Source organism: Maylandia zebra, linkage group LG5 (assembly GCF_041146795.1).
Source record: "Maylandia zebra isolate NMK-2024a linkage group LG5, Mzebra_GT3a, whole genome shotgun sequence".
Taxonomy (NCBI): Eukaryota; Metazoa; Chordata; class Actinopteri; order Cichliformes; family Cichlidae; genus Maylandia; species Maylandia zebra.
In genome coordinates this window covers 2840068-2856350 of record NC_135171.1, presented here as the reverse complement: position 1 = coordinate 2856350, position 16283 = coordinate 2840068, and the positions used below count along the sequence as shown (strand labels likewise).

Below are 16283 nucleotides of genomic sequence, written 5' to 3'. Positions count from 1 at the left end.
GCCTCGTCTAGGTTTTCTTTAACAGCAACAAGCATTCTGTAGGCCCCTGAAACAATGACTTATTAACTGTGTCAGAACACTAACCTCTTTTAATGTGTGATAATTCTTCAGATTTGACATGTGAATATGTAAATTTAATATCTTTTGAACTTACTATATGTGTGACCTTAAACCTTTGACATTAAGATTATTAATGTTCAATATAACAGCTGAGCTATTTTCTTGTCTTCTGAAATAGACTTTACATATACAGCACCAATATTTTCTCTGTTTTAGGAACAGATGTCATTATTCTCTGGAACTTTTTCATACTTGACAATCAACTCTAACAGACTCAAACTGACACGTTTGATTAGAGTCATGTAATACACATAAGACAAGTAATTAACTGCTTTGAATTTAAGGGTGTTTTCACACATGCGGTGTGTAATTCATTCAAATTAACTCTGGTTTGTTTTTGCCCTTTGGTGTGACTCGTTTGGGCAGATATGAACACAGTAATTGCGCTTGGACCAAAACAACCGCACTCTGGAGGAGGTGGTCTTGGCATGGTTCCAAATGAACGCCAGAGGAGTTGGTTTACAACGTATAACAACTAGTTGTAATCAGTTTGAACTAAAAAAAAAAAAGCTGTACATATGCTTTGTATTCTAGGATGTGGCAAGGTTTCCGTTACGCCCCACTTAAAAATGAAGTGTTGTCTGGGGTGGGGGCCCCCAGCCACTAGAGGTCAGCGACCGTAACAGTTTCCATGATCCTTATCTGTTTACTTTTTGTTTATGTCCAGTTTATGTGTCGTAGTCTTAGTCAGTGTTTATTTCATGTTTTATATTGTTAGTCTTTGTCCTAAATGCATTGTTTTCAGTTTTGCTTCCCTCTGTCTCATTTCCTTGATTTAGTTCAGATGTGTTCCCTGGTGTGTTCCATCTCCCTGATTACCTCATGTGTGTGTTCAAGCCCTCAGTTTCCATAGCTCTTTGTCGCGTTGTACTGTTTATAGTGTTAGCATTTTGGGTTTGCAACTCCACGCACTCTGCGACACAAAGTGTTTTAGGTGTGCAAAGGTCTGTATGGGCTAGCAACTAGCTGTGAAATGAATGTAAATTCTTGTTCAAGTAGAATACAAGACCTTTTTCCTGTATTTACTTTTGTTGCTTCCACTCCAGACAGCTCTGGCGAATAAGCAGACTGAATCTTCTCACGTGGTTTGTAGTGACGCATTTTGATTCACTTGGATTTTTTTTCTCTGAGTAAAAACAAACCCAAACATGGGGAAACGATAAAACTGACTAGAACCGCATCAGCTGATTCAGACCAGAGTAAATGAACTACAGGTGTGAAAATGCCCAATGATACAATAGAATGCTGCTCAAAAAAATTAGAAATTCTTTGAAAACAAATTAGGTTTCAGTGGAGAAATTACATAATGCTGGATATGAAAATGCAAATTATCAACCTACAAAAGGTTAATTTCAAAGACACTCAAAAATCAACCAAAAAAAGTAATGTGGCACACTAGTCCATGTTGCTGAAACGTCATTGTAGCAACTCAAAGCGAGTTGTTTGAATGTACTTGCTCCTAATGAGAAGGCATACGCCTAATGACTCAACAGATTGTGCTCCTGGACAGTCTGAGATGCAGCCTGGTGGTACTGGATGGACTGAAATATAATGTGCTAAGGGTCCTCTATTGGATTTAGGTCTGGCAAGCTTGGGGGCCAGTCTATGTTATCAGTTCCTTAATCCTCCAGGCGCTGCATGCATGCATGCTCTTGCCATATGATACACGTGCATGTCATGCACCAGGAGCACCTAGGACTCAGTGCAGCAGCATAGGGTCTGACAATGGTTCCAAGGATTTAAACCCAATATCTATTCAGGTGCCGTTGCCTAGCAGTGACCACTGGTACCTCTAGAGGCTATTGGGCAGACGTTCACATCAGTGTCCTGTTGGAGGTCATTTTGTACTGCACTGGCAGTACTTATCCTATTCGTCCTTGCGCAAAGGGGCAGATACCCGTCCTGGTGATGGCTTGAAGATATTGTACAACTTCACATTCTTGAGACTGTGCTGGGAGACCCAGTAAACCTTCTGGAAATGGTATGTATTGATGTGCCGTCCTGGAGGAGTTGAGCTACAGTACCTAAATCCTACTACCTCTGTAGGGTCCAGGTATTGCCTTATGCTACCAGTAGTGAAACTGACCCTAGCCATATATAAAACTAGCAAAAAACAGGGAAAAAGATGTCACCAACAAAAGGTAAAACCATTCCTGTTTTGCAGTTGACTCATTATTACTCCTTTCGCTCCGTCACCCTTGTTCTGTGTCTTCCTAGTCTTGTCTCTGTCTCATCCCTCTGTTCCCCATATTTAGCCAGTCTGCGTCTCAGTTTGTGTTTCTTGTGTTTTATGTTGATAGTCTCTTGTCCTGTGTGCATCATGTTCAGTTTTACTTCCCCTGTCTCGACAGTTAGATTATGTCCAGCCATGTTCCCCAGGCGTTTCCTCTCCTCCCTGAGTCCCTCTTTTGTGTATATATTGTCTGTATCTCCTTCTGTCCAGTTTTGTGATATCCCATCTTGCTGTGTGTCCTGTCGGTACTGTGTTTCCCTGTATTATTCTGTTTGTTTAGTTTCTCTAACTTAGCATTCCCAGTTTAGTGGTTTAACCTTAAATTAAGTAAACTCTTTCAAGTATAGTCTTGCTTGTGAGTCTACATTTTGGGTCTGCCTGCCTGCCTCACACAGTAGCATGAAAAACTATCCCAGGAGTTTAACTGACTTGGTGCTATACTTTAATTAAAAGATGTTTCTTTAATCTTTTTGAGCAGTATATTTATATATATATGGCTACCTCAGTCATGCCCCACAGCTTAGATATAAAACAGCTGCGCAGATGTGAAACCAGTGATGGTTTGATTGGAACACATCTCCAAGCGGCCTGAAGCTGGAGACAGTCTCTCACTCCAAGAAGCAGACATCATGTCAAGGGGGGGAAACCAAGCAAGCAAGCTTACAGTGTAACCGTATGTTACCATATTGAGACTTACAGTTACTTACAAGTACTTACAATTTCCATATGTGCGGGGTAACTCACCCCACAAGGAGACAGTCAAGGCCCCACCAGATGCAAAGGCCCTGCCTGGGGGGGGGCAAACATCAGTCTGCCAGATGCAAGACTGGCCTGAGCAAGTCAAGATGCAAGGACCGCTCATGGTTGGCCCGCAAGCTGATCAAGGAGACAAAGGTTACAGCTGAGGGGCATCTAGCACCTGCTTATGCCTCTAGGGGAACCTAGAGGCATAAGGCTGCCACCCAGTAGGACAACTGGGACTTTGACAAGTGCCTGCCCAGGATGGAAGGCAATTAAGAGCTGGGCCCTATTTCAGGAAGCCGGTTTAGTGCAAACTCTGAGTAAGTATACCCTGAGTTAACGGAAACTCTGGGTTTTCGGTTTCACAAAGCGAGTTTAGATTAATTCTGAGTGAGTTACTATGACGACACACTCCGTGAAGCTAACCTGCCCCCTAGCAGGTTTACTTCAACTAACCCTGACCTTCTCCGCCTCTTTGTCAGAAACCTGACTGTAGGAAGTGTCAGACATGGCGTGCTCCTTCCTTGAAGAGCCAGTAGATGTTGAAGCCCAAATTCTCTCCGCCGGGAGAGAGTGATTAGAGCGCGTTTGGACATTTTATCATTTCCTGATGATTTCCTGTGTGAACGTTACCGTTTTTCAGCACAATCTATAATTTATTTGAATAACATCCTCAGGCCTAATATTGCTCATGTGACACATCGCGGACATTCTCTCAGTTCTGTACATATTATTTGTATTGCACTTCGGTTTTTTTGCAAACGGGAGCTTTCTGTATAATATTGGTGACGCTGAGCACGTTTCCAAGGCTACCGTCTGTCGGGCAGTCAGGAATGTTACAGTTGCACTGAAACGTCTCCTGTACGCATTTGTGGTGTTCCCCGGTCATAGACCCACAAGATTTATCAAAGAGGGATGCCACAAAATTGCAGGTATCAGGATGAACAAAACTTAATTCATGATGTGGTGATATTTGAACTACTACTTAAATGTTACATTTATTTTCACGGTTCCCAGGCGTGATTGGCTGTATAGATGGCACTCACATTCCAATCATTGCTCCTTCAGTAAATGAAGGAGACTATGTGAACAGGAAGTCTTTCCACAGCATTAATGTACAGGTACATAGTTCCCTGTAGCATTTCAAACTAACAAATTATTTCATTATAGTAATGGATGCTAATTTGTGTTCTCTGCACTGTGAAGATCATATGTGATGCTGCCAACATTATCACAAATGTGGAAGCCAAGTGGCCAGGCTCTGTGAGTGGTGGTGGTCGAGGACCTCCACCTGTTTTTCAGGCCTCCGCTTTTTTTTCTGTTGGCTATAACGGGTCACATTTGAGCATACAGAGTAAGCAAATATGTACTTGTAATGTGCTCAGATAATTTCAATAAGTGCTTACAGAGGGGAAATTAATGTAGCCTCTAACTGCAATTGATTTACATGGGACAAACTGACCAAGCACTATGGCTCATAATACAATTACACCTTACCTGTTTGGACTATATTTTTATATTTCATTTTTACTTGCTGCCAGGAACGTTTGGGGCCTGTTGGGTTGCACCTGCGCTCACATCACAAAATAAAATGTATAAAATAAAAAATAAAATATAATAAAATAACGTGTTAAATGGGTGGAAATCCCTAGATCAACGTTTAAATTAACACTCATGCATTGACTCTGTCGGCTATGTTTTGCCATGCATGCTCCCTTTCTTTTGCAGCTGAGGCTGTGTTACTTTTTTTCCGCGGAATTTGCATGTTATCGGCATATGCTGCCATCAGAATTTCAGCCTCAAGCGCTGTGAAATACATTGACCGCGCCTTCTTTCCCTCCGTCTCCATGGTGACTCGCTTAATCTGTGCTCCACTAATCAGGGCTTTATGTATCCTCGTGCGCGTGCTTAACTTGGGGTTAAAGCAACTCCGCGTTGACTGAACTAATTGTTATCAGCCTTTCTGAAACCGAATATTCCGAGTTGGACAGTTCGGGGTTACTCAACCCTGAGTATCGTTTTTAACTCTGAGTTTTCTAAACCGGCTTCCTGAAATAGGGCCCTGGTCTGTTGTCCAAATCAGCTGGGGATACCTGACGTATAGAGCCAGCGCTCAGCCTCGCTAAGCGCTTAGCGACAGAGGTGAATGGCCTTAATCGCTATCACCATTCAATGCAGGGTCACAGCGTAAGGGGTGGACCTGCTCGAAAGTGATCCACTCGCCTGGGAAAGGAGGTTCCTCTGGGCCGGAAGCTCCCAGAGTCTTGAGTCGAGGAGAGGCTGGATCACTGAGAACCAGGGCATGTCGGGCCAGAAAGGGGCCACCAGGACAAGCCTAGTTTCTGCAGCCTGGACCCGGAGAGGACCAAGTGGAGGAGAGAGAAAGGAGGGAAGGTATACAAAAAAGCCTGGTTCCAGGGATGCACCAGGGCATCCCACCCCCGGAAAGGGCTGTCGAAGAACAGGGGGCAGTGTGTTGACTCCCTGGAGGCAAAGAGGTCCCCCTCTGCCCTTCTGAAACAGTGCTAGATTTGTTTCAACCACCTGCGGGTGGAGCCTCCACTCCACCCCCCCCCCCCCCGACATGATGACTGCTTCTGTATTCAGTGGCACGTGCACAGCCCCGAGGGAGCAGAAATGGGGGAGAGCCTACTGCTTTAGCCTTGCGGCTATCCTGCAGAGGAGAAATAAGCCCAAGCCCCCCTGCTTGTTGACATAGGCCACCAGAACTGTGCTGTCCTTCCCAACAATCACATGAAACCACTGCAGTCGAGGCAGGAAAATCCCGAAGTGCCAGGAAGACGGATCCAGCACATTGATGTGCACAGTGGCAGCCATCAGACCCGTGAGGGAGAGGCACAGCCCCCGGCTCAGTAGAGAGTGGAGGCCGAAGTGGTCTGGGCATGCACAAAAGACCCATCGCCGTTGTGCCTGCAGGGCTATTTTTACTCTTTGGCTTATGACACAGTCTGACCCTGATTTTATTGTTTTAATCTAATGTGCTGATTTTATTGTTTTAAATGTGTTTTTTTTCCTTTTTCTATTTTTTTATATATATTTTACTTATCTTATATTATTATTACTATTTTTCTCATTTTTTTAACATGCTCAATGTATCATGTTGGTGTTGATGAGGTCCGCCCCGAGTTCCTGAAGGCTCTGGACGTTGTAGGGCTGTCCTGGTTGACACCGCAACCAGGACACCGACGAACTCTCCTTTCCAGCCTCCCTGGGAAAGTCTATGCCAGGGTGCTGGAAAGGAGAGTTCGTCCGTTAGTCGAACCTCGGATACAGCAGGAACAATGCGGTTTTCGTCCTGGTCATGGAACACTGGACCAGCTCTTTATCCTCTCCAGGATACTTGAGGGTGCATGGGAGTTTGCCCAACCAGTCTACATGTGTTTTGTGGACTTGGAGAAGGCATTCGACCGTGTCCCTCGGGGTGTCCTGTGGGAGGTGTTGCGGGAATATGGGGTGTCTGGCCCATTGCTACGGGCCATTCGATCCCTATACAACCGTTGCAAGAGCTTGGTTCGCATTGCCGGCAATAAGTCGGACTCATTCCTGGTGGGTGATGGGCTCCGCCAGGGCTGCCCTTTGTCTCCGGTTCTGTTCATAATTTTTATGGACAGGATTTCTAGGCGCAGCCAAGTGTCGGAGGGCTTTCGCTTTGGTGGCCTCAGAATCTCATCTCTGATTTTTGCAGATGATGTGGTTCTGTTGGCTTCATCGGGTGAGGGCCTCCAGCTCGCACTGGAACGGTTCGCAGCCGAGTGTGAAGCAGCGGGAATGAGGATCAGCACCTCCAAATCTGAGGCCATGGTTCTCAGCCGGAAAAGGGTGGAGTGCCCACTCCGGGTCGGGGATGAGTTCCTGCCCCAAGTGGAGGAGTTCAAGTATCTCGGGGTCTTGTTCGCGAGTGATGGGAGAAGGGAGCCGGAGATCGACAGACGGATTGGGGCTGCAGCTGCAGTAATGCGGACGTTGCACCGGTCCGTCGTGGTGAAGAGGGAGCTGAGTGTAAAAGCGAAGCTCTCAATTTACCGGTCGATCTACGTCCCTACCCTCACCTATGGCCACGAGCTGTGGGTAGTGACCGAAAGAACGAGATCGCGGATACAAGCGGCAGAAATGAGCTTCCTCCGAAGGGTGGCTGGCCTCTCCCTTAGAGATAGGGTGAGAAGTTCGGCCATCCGGGAGGGGCTCAGAGTAGAGCAGCTGCTGCTCCACATCGAAAGGAGCCAGCTGAGGTGGTTCGGGCATCTGACAAGGATGCCCCCTGGGCGCCTCCTGGGTGAGGTGTTCCAGGCATGTCCCACCGGGAGGAGGCCCCGGGGCAGACCCAGGACACGCTGGAGAGATTATATCTCTCGGCTGGCCTGGGAACGCCTTGGTATTCCCCCGGATAAGCTGGAGGAGGTGGCTGGGGAGAGGGAGGTCTGGGCCTCTTTGCTTAGGCTGCTGCCCCCGCGACCCGGCCCCGGACAAAGCGGATGAAGATGGATGGATGGATGGATGGATGTATCATGTTTGACATGTCAAGTGTACAGGACTTTGTGCTCAGCTGGTGGCTGATCTGAAAGCGCTATATAAATACATTGCTTGCTTGCAACGTAGCTGCAACACTGTTCTACTGAAGAGGCACAGACCAGCCAGTCATCCAGGTAATTCAAGATTCTGAGGCCCCGCAGGCTCATAGGAGTGAAGGCCGCATCCTGCATCTCAGGAAGGTCTGGGGGGCCACAGAGATGCCAAAGGGGAAGTCTCCGAAGACCTGCCCATTGGACCAGAATCTGAAGAAGCGCCACCGCCCCTGCCAGATTAAGACCTGAAAGTAAGCGTCCTTCAGATCGATGGTGGCAAACCAATTCCCTGCAATGATGGCCTGACATACACTGGGGACCTTCAGCATCTTGCACCTCAGGGGCCAGAGATAGCAACTGAGGTCTTTGACATCCAGAATTGAATGGAGACCCCCATGCTCTTTGGGGAGTAGAAAGTAGTGGTAGAAAAACCCCCATGGGCAGCTTCCACCTCCCGTATGATAGCCTTTGTCATGAGGGCTGGCAGTTCTTCCTGCAGAAAGGCCTGCTGGAGGTTGCCTACTGACGGGAAGGTCTGGATGTTCGCTATGGGGGGTCTGTGGCAAATCTGCGGGCGGTAGCCCTGGGTCATGAAGGAGATCACTCAAGGGTCTGCCCACAGACCCAACCAAGCCATCCTGCATTGTGAAGGCTGGCTGGAGGATGACTTAGCCTTGGTGACTAAGGGCTAGCAGGAGTGTCTTACAGAAGTATCCACATGCCACGACAGGGAGTGGAAAGACAGTCTCGATATGATAGAGAACTTAGCCTATCCCAGCTGACATCTGAGGTTTGGTAAACCCTGAAAGATCCCCAGTTCACTGCAGTCATAATACAGAAAGACAAGCAGCCATGCACACCTTCAGTCCATTTAGAACTGCCAGTTAACCTAACAAGAGCTGTGGGAGGAAACTTGCACACATGCACAGATAGTACAGTAACAATGGACATGTTCTATCCACTGCACCACCTTGCTACCCATTTATTTTTTCTCTATTTCATGTAAGCACACAAAAAATTGAAATCAATTTGACAAACAAAACTAGAGGATGTCCCTTAATCTTTTAACTCCATAAAATCTGCTAAACATAGTTCCATGTACAAATTTCACAATGATACATATTGTACCTTTTAATACAATGTGTGGTTAAAGTTCTGATTTTCTTGCAAGAAAATGTGAGGTAGTGGTAGCAAAAAACTTTATATTAGTCAAACCCTAGTGACCATTATGTTCGTTTGCGCTGACCCTGGCCTTTCGCATGCCTCGGTATCCTGCCTCTTTCTCTATAGGGAAAAAGAGAGAGATGTATGAGCATCCTGTCTTCTGCTTGGCCTCTCAAGTGATGGATTTAACGATTCGTGAGTACCTTCCTCCCCAGCCTCAATTAATTTGTTTTCTTATTATTACAGTCAGTATGCACGTAAACCACCAGAAGCAACCTCAAATTTTTGTCATCTCTGTCATCCTTTTGGTCTGTAACATTGATTGTTATACTGTGCTCCAAGCCCTTGTTCATTACTAAAACACCTTCTATTCTTTCTGTAATCTACTTTGCTGTACTGCCTGAAACCACCATTTCTGTCTGTCTGCAATTTGAATGCATTTTTACTTTGCTTATGTGTAAATTAAGTAAAATAAGTTTTTAAGGCCATGGTACAGACAAGGAAGACCCCCAAATCTAGCTGTTGTTAAAAGCATATCTTGTCAGTTCCCAGTCCTTTAAGGGAACATGTCTGATTGTGAATATGTCTGCCTTTGAATGAAAAGCCCATGAAATGCTGATTTAGACTCCATATATTGCACTTAGACTTACCAGCCACTTCAGTAGGTATACATGTTCAATAGCTTCTTAACACATATCTAATCTGCCAATTACATGACAGCATGTCATTGCATTTATACATGTAGACATGGTCAAGACAGTCTTGTGAATTTCAAACTGAGTGTCAGGAAGAATAAGGAAGAAAGATAATGTAAGTGAGTCATCATTAGGGATGGGTACCGGTGTCCGGTGACATGATGGCACCGGTTCTGACATAAACGGTAGTAACCAGACCGAAAAGCAGCGCACATTTCGGTGCTTTATTTCGGTGCTTTTTTTTTCCTGAGCTGTGATACACTTCTAGCCAATCATTTTACGTTTCCGAGAATAGTAGGCGGGCCCAGGTACGTACGTTCTTTTAGAGCAGAGCTACAGATTAAAAATGTCCAAGGCGAAGCGGTCAAAAGTCTGGCTGTACTTCACAGCAAAATATGCAAACTCAGCAGCAACAAGTGCTTTAAGCTGATACTGTGATACTGTCAAAGGAGGTAACACCTCAAATCCGATCAAACACCTGGCGACGCATAGCGTTTTTTTTAAAAAAGCCCAGAAATGCACCGTATTTGATAGCTTGCTGCGAGACCTCACACCGAGCACATCTACTGCGGGTGGGTTGCCTGTTATGCAACATCCCCCAAAAACACGAAGAGGAGAGTCCTGGCCCCTAGCCCTGCCAGTGTAGCAGAAATGATGAGGATGATGATGCAGCAGCAGCCGTTCTTCTCTGCGTGAGTAGCTTAATGTTGTTCTTGTAATTTACGTTGAGTAGGCTAACCACGTTATTACATTAATGCATGTAAGGTGAACTAGCAAACACCGTCGTAGTTACATGCGGCTGTCTTCTTGTTTGATGGCAGATGCTCCCTTCACCCTGGCCAAAAAGGCTAAAATGACCAAAGAAAAAGAGGGAAACAGCTACACATGAGAGGTTTTTGGACAAAGTTTGTGTTTTTTCCATTGTTTAAGCACTGCTTCCAGCCAAGAATGATACCATATATGCCCCATAGCTGCAGAAAAGGCTAACATTGTTATCTTTTGGACCAATTTTGTGTTCTCCATTCTTTAAGCATCGGTTTGAGCACCGTTTGAGCACCGGCACCGTTTCAAAAGTACCGATTTGGCACCGGTATGGGTAACGATACCCATCCCTAGTCATCATTATGGATTTTTCAGGTTTTGACTTTTGAATCCTTCATTATCATTTAATGCTTCATTGGGTTCTGAGCTAGCTTGTGTACATTCTCTTTAGTCTGAGTTATTGGTCTTATTGAATGGGTTTCAGTTAATATTATACTTTTTAATATTTTGGTTTTGTTATTTTTCTTAGTGCTGTCTTCTGTGTCAAATCTGTTTTAGTGTCCTTGACTCAGTGTTTTGATTATTTCCAGTTTTATTGTAATAGTCTTTTTCTTTTGTATGTAGTATTTCGTTTACTTTCCTTGTCTCATCATCATGGATTTGTTTCAGCTATCTCTCCTCATCCTCCTGAATCCATTTCCCTAATGTGTGTATGTAAGCCCTAAATTTGTCTTAGGTTTCTGTTGCGTCATACTGTTTTCTGTTTGCACTGTTTGCTTCCTGAGTAGTGAGTAGGCTTGATTTTGTTTTCATCTGTTTTCAGCCGTTTTGGACTGTCTGTGTTACCTAAATAATGGTTCATCTTTTGTTCATTGACACAAGACAACTCCTGCTCCTGTAGGTCGAAACTTTTCGTTATTTCAACCAACAGTGTCAGCGTGGAAATCTCTGCCAGGACTAGAAATAAAACCATGATTGATTTTGTGTCGTTCATTCATCAATTTAATCTGTTTCTGATCAATATGTGGGTCATGGTAATGGAGGTTAATTTATGTAATACAAAACAAAAAGAAAAAAAACTTGGGACATGCAATGTTTATGTTAAAACTGTTGCAGCGTTTTCAAATGATGGTACAGTCCGCACTCACTTTCTCTTTTAGATAATAATTTCTGCAGCTTTTGAGATAACCGTTTCACATAGTAGTGAGCTGGCAGGGGTGCACAATTTCCCATACCAAAGGATGCTCTGAAATAGAGAAAATATCAAGTGAGTGCCAGTTAAATATAAAAATGATAAATATTATTTTAGGTACCTTTCAAAATAGTCACCTTACACAGAAGTATTAAAATCCAGAAAGAAAAAAACAAAATCATCTTCCACCTGTAAATCTGTAATGAGTTTAAAGAGACTGACAGAGAGTCACTGTTAAAGATGTCGGACAGTATGAATGGGTCTCTTGACATGCGCAGAAGTTCAGAGAGATACTGTGGAGCAGTATTATGAGCAGATTATGCATTTCCTCAACTAAAAGAGTACAAAAATCAAATAATGAAATATTCATTGGGAAAGCAGGCCAGAAGAAAAGTAACTGTGTGCTAAACAAAGACAGTCATCTTAAGATGTTTCACACCACTAATGAGAAATGAGGGAACCATTGCTTTCTGTTACTATATTTTATATTTTAAGGTCAACAAGTTAAAAAGTTTTCAGTTTTTCAAGCCTGACTTAAAACATTAATCTGTGGGTGGTGGACCTCAGACCAAAGGCGAGGTAGGCGCGGAGGGCTACGGGCTAAGCTAAAGCTAACACCACACCGGCTGCCTTTACCCAGTATTTTTCTCGCCAATGTCCGTTCTCTGGCAAACAAAATGGATGAGATACGGCTCTCCATCACTAACAACAGACGGATTATGGACTCAAATGTCATGTTTTTCACCGAAACATGGCTGAACAACAGCTGCCCGGACAATGCTATCGAGTTAGCAGGACGCCACACACACCGAGCCGACAGGCTAGCAGATGACTCCGGCAAGACCAGAGGTGGAGGTTTGTGCATTTATATTAACAATGCTTGGTGCATGAACTCCACTACTACTGAGAGTCACTGCTCACCTAATGCGGAGTTTTTAATGGTCAAATGCAGACCTTATTATCTCCCCAGAGAATTCACTTCGATCATACTCACTGCCGTGTATATACCCCCCGACGCTAATGCTAGGTTGGCCATGAAAGAACTTTCTGCAGCCATTAACAAACACCAGAATAAACACCCCGAGGCTGCTTTTATTGTTGCTGGCGACTTCAACCACACCAACTTAAAGACAGTCCTCCCCAGATTCCACCAACATGTCTCCTGCCACACCAGAGGAGACAAGACTTTAGACCATGTGTATTCCAACCTGGCTGGAGCCTACAAAGCCACACCCCTCCCCCACATTGGACAATCGGACCATCTCTCCCTGTTCCTCACACCTCGGTATTCACCACTCATCCAACGTGTGAAACCTGCTGTGAGGACAATTAAAGTGTGGCCAGAGGGGACAGACGCAGTGCTCCAGGACAGATTTAAAAACACAGACTGGAATATGTTCACCCACACAGACCTGGACCAGTACGCCTCATCTGTACTGGATTACATCTCCAAAACCACAGACAGTGTCACCACCCAGAAACGGATCACCATGTACCCCAACCAGAAGCCTTGGATGAACCGGGATGTTCGTCTCCTCCTGAAGGCCCGCAACACTGCCTTTAGGTCAGGAGATGCACACGCCTACAGTACAGCCAGGGCTAATCTAAAGAAGGGCATCAAAAAAGCCAAACACCATTACAAAAAGAAGGTAGAAGAACACTTCTCCAACTCCAACCCCCGACGCATGTGGCAAGGACTCCAGACCATCACAGACTAAAGGACCACCAAACCCTCCCCCGCATCCTCTGATGTCTCCTTCCTCAACGAGCTCAACAACTTTTATGCTCGTTTTGAGCGAGGGAACCCCACAACCACAACCAAAGCAGACATGACGCCAGACCACCAACCTATGACTCTCCCCCCCACCGATGTAGGAGCGGTGCTGAGCAGGATCAATGTCCACAAGGCTGCAGGCCCTGATGGCATCCACGGGTGTGTTCTCAGAGCGTGTTCTGGGGAGCTTGCAGGAGTGCTCACAGACATATTCAATCTGTCCTTGGCCCACGCTGTGGTACCGGCCTGCTTCAAATCCACCTCCATCGTCCCGATACCCAAAAACTCCAACCCATCTTGCCTCAATGATTACCGCCCAGTAGCACTCACCCCCATCATCACTAAGTGCTTAGAGCGACTGGTCCTAGCACACTTCAAATCCTGTCTCCCCCCCACCCTGGACCCCCACCAATTCGCATACCGCCGGAACAGGAGCACAGAGGATGCAGTCTCCATCGCAATGCACTCTGTCCTCTCACACCTGGACAACAACAACACATACGCCAGAATGCTGTTTATAGACTTCAGTTCAGCATTCAATACAATCCACCCCTCACAACTCATCAGGAAACTGACAGACCTGGGTATCAGTTCCCTCATCTGCAAATGGTTACTGGACTTCCTGACCAACCGCCCCCAACATGTCCGGCTGGATAACCGCTGCTCATCTACCATCACAATGAACACCGGTGTACCACAAGGCTGTGTGATGAGCCCTTTCCTCTACTCCCTCTTCACCCACGACTGCAGACCTGCTGATGGTTCCAACACCATCATTAAGTTTGCAGATGACACCACGGTGATTGGCCTCATCAGTGACAACGATGAGGCCGCCTACAGGGAGGAGGTGGATCGTCTGGCTGAGTGGTGCGACAGAAACAACCTGCTGCTTAACACCGAGAAGACCAAGGAGCTCATCGTGGACTACAGGAGGAATGCTGACCCACCCATCCACATTAAGGGGACGGCTGTGGAGCGTGTGAGCAGCTTCAAGTTCCTGGGAGTTCACATCTCCGAGGATCTCACCTGGACGACCAACTGCTCCAAGCTGGTCAAGAAGGCTCACCAGCGCCTCTTCTTCTTGAGGACTCTGAGGAAGAACCACCTGTCCTCAGACATCCTGGTGAACTTCTATCGCTGCACCATCGAGAGCATCCTGACCAACAGTCTGGTACGGGAACTGCTCTGCCTCGGACCGGAAGGCGTTGCAGAGGGTCGTGAAAACTGCCCAGCGCATCGCCGGAGCACCACTTCCTGCCATAAAAGACATCTACAGGAAGCGGTGTCTGAAAAGGGCTGGGAAAATCATCAAAGACCCCAGTCACCCATCACATGGACTCTTCACCCTCCTGCCCTCTGGGAGGCGCCACAGGAGCCTCCGGACTAAGACCACCAGGTACCGGAACAGCTTCTTCCCCACAGCTGTCAGACTCCTGAACTCTGCCTCCTGACATCTGACCCACGTTAAACTCATGGACTGAACATACACACACCCACAATGGACAACTGTACCCTCAAACACAATAATAACATGGACTGAACCACCACTCACAACCACTAGCACTTTATATAGCCTCTGTAGAAACTATCTACACCCTCACTTATCTTAACTGCACTACTGTATAGCTCTGTGTAAATAATCATTCTGTACATTCGATAATCTTTAATCCTACAACTGTTTACAACTTGCATAGTTCCCATTTCTGTATAGCTGTATATCCCAGATTCTGTAAAGTTATTTATTTCATATTCTGTATAGTTTTTCATATTTATATCCTGTTCATATCCTGTACATAGCTTGTACTCACTACAGCCTGTACATACTTATAGTTATAGAATATTCACAACATACTTCATACCGTGTACATTATAACATACCATAATAGACCCATTTCTGTAATATACTCACATATCTATATTATTGCTAATATATATTGTAATATATCTATATCACTAAAGCACTTCTGGATGGATGCAAACTGCATTTCGTTGCCCTGTACCTGTGCATGTGCAATGACAATAAAGTTGAATTCTATTCTATTCTAAAGTGTTTTAATGGTGTCAAATGTCTTTGTTCTCCTATTGAGCACCAGTAATAAATAATATAGATTTTATTGCTTTTGCTTTTTTTTTTAATGTTGGCAGCAAACAATTCATTTTATTTTATAAGTGGTAATATCTGACCCTAAAATTGGACACCTACTGAGCACTTGTTGACCTCATATCACATTGATTTCACTTTAACAGGCTGGAAGTGCCATGCATTCAGAGTCTTTTACTCACAGCATGTTTTAAGTAGATTCTCTCCTGGGGAACACGTGTTATATGTGCAGCTTGTTAAGGCATAGCTTAGTAAAACCACTGACTGAAGTCACCTTGAAGACCACTGGGTCTCCACACACTTCACCTGCCTGCATTCATATATCCGGATCTTGCTGCTCTCATTCCTCTTCTCTCCAGAGCATACTTCTACCTTTCCAAGGACTCTTCCACCTGCTCCCTACTCTCACCACAGATCACAATCAACATCATAGTACATGGAGACTCCTGCTAACTTCATCTGTCAACCTGTCCATCACCATGACAAACATGAAGGGCCCCAGAGCTGATCCCTGACCCCCACCTTAAACCCATCTGTTCTTTCTACCGCATAGCTCATCATTATTTTGCAGTCCTCATACATGTCTTTCTCACCTATTCCTGACTTTCTCATGCAGTGTCACAGTTCCTGTCTTTGCACTGCTTTCTATAGATCCACAAAGACACAGTGAAGTCCTTCTGACTTTCCCTGTTCTTCTGTTCTGTTCTTCTCCATCAGCATTTTCAAAGCAAATATTGCATCTCTAATGCTCTTTCTCAGCATTAACCCATACACTTCTCACTGATAATCACCTCTCTTCTTAGCCTAGCTCCAACAACTCTCCCCATAGCGTCATGGTATCAATTTTATCCTTCTGTAGTTCCTACAGCTCTCCATATCACTGCTGTTCTTTAACATCGGTGTCAGTACATTTCTCCT

At 45.3% G+C, this 16283-nt stretch overlaps 1 protein-coding gene across 3 annotated transcripts in view; it reads left to right on the top strand.

Annotated features, from left to right (window-relative positions):
• Positions 1-16283, top strand: part of cadpsa (Ca2+-dependent activator protein for secretion a) — a 348666-nt gene that overhangs the window by 212775 nt on the left and 119608 nt on the right. The window contains exon 17 of one of the 3 annotated variants that reach the window (XM_004572172.5): positions 8968-9036. The exons of the other annotated variants lie outside the window; for them this stretch is intronic. Within the exon in view, the coding sequence (XP_004572229.1) occupies positions 8968-9036 (69 nt within the window). The remainder of the gene's footprint in view (positions 1-8967; positions 9037-16283) is intronic. 3 annotated transcript variants of the gene reach the window in all.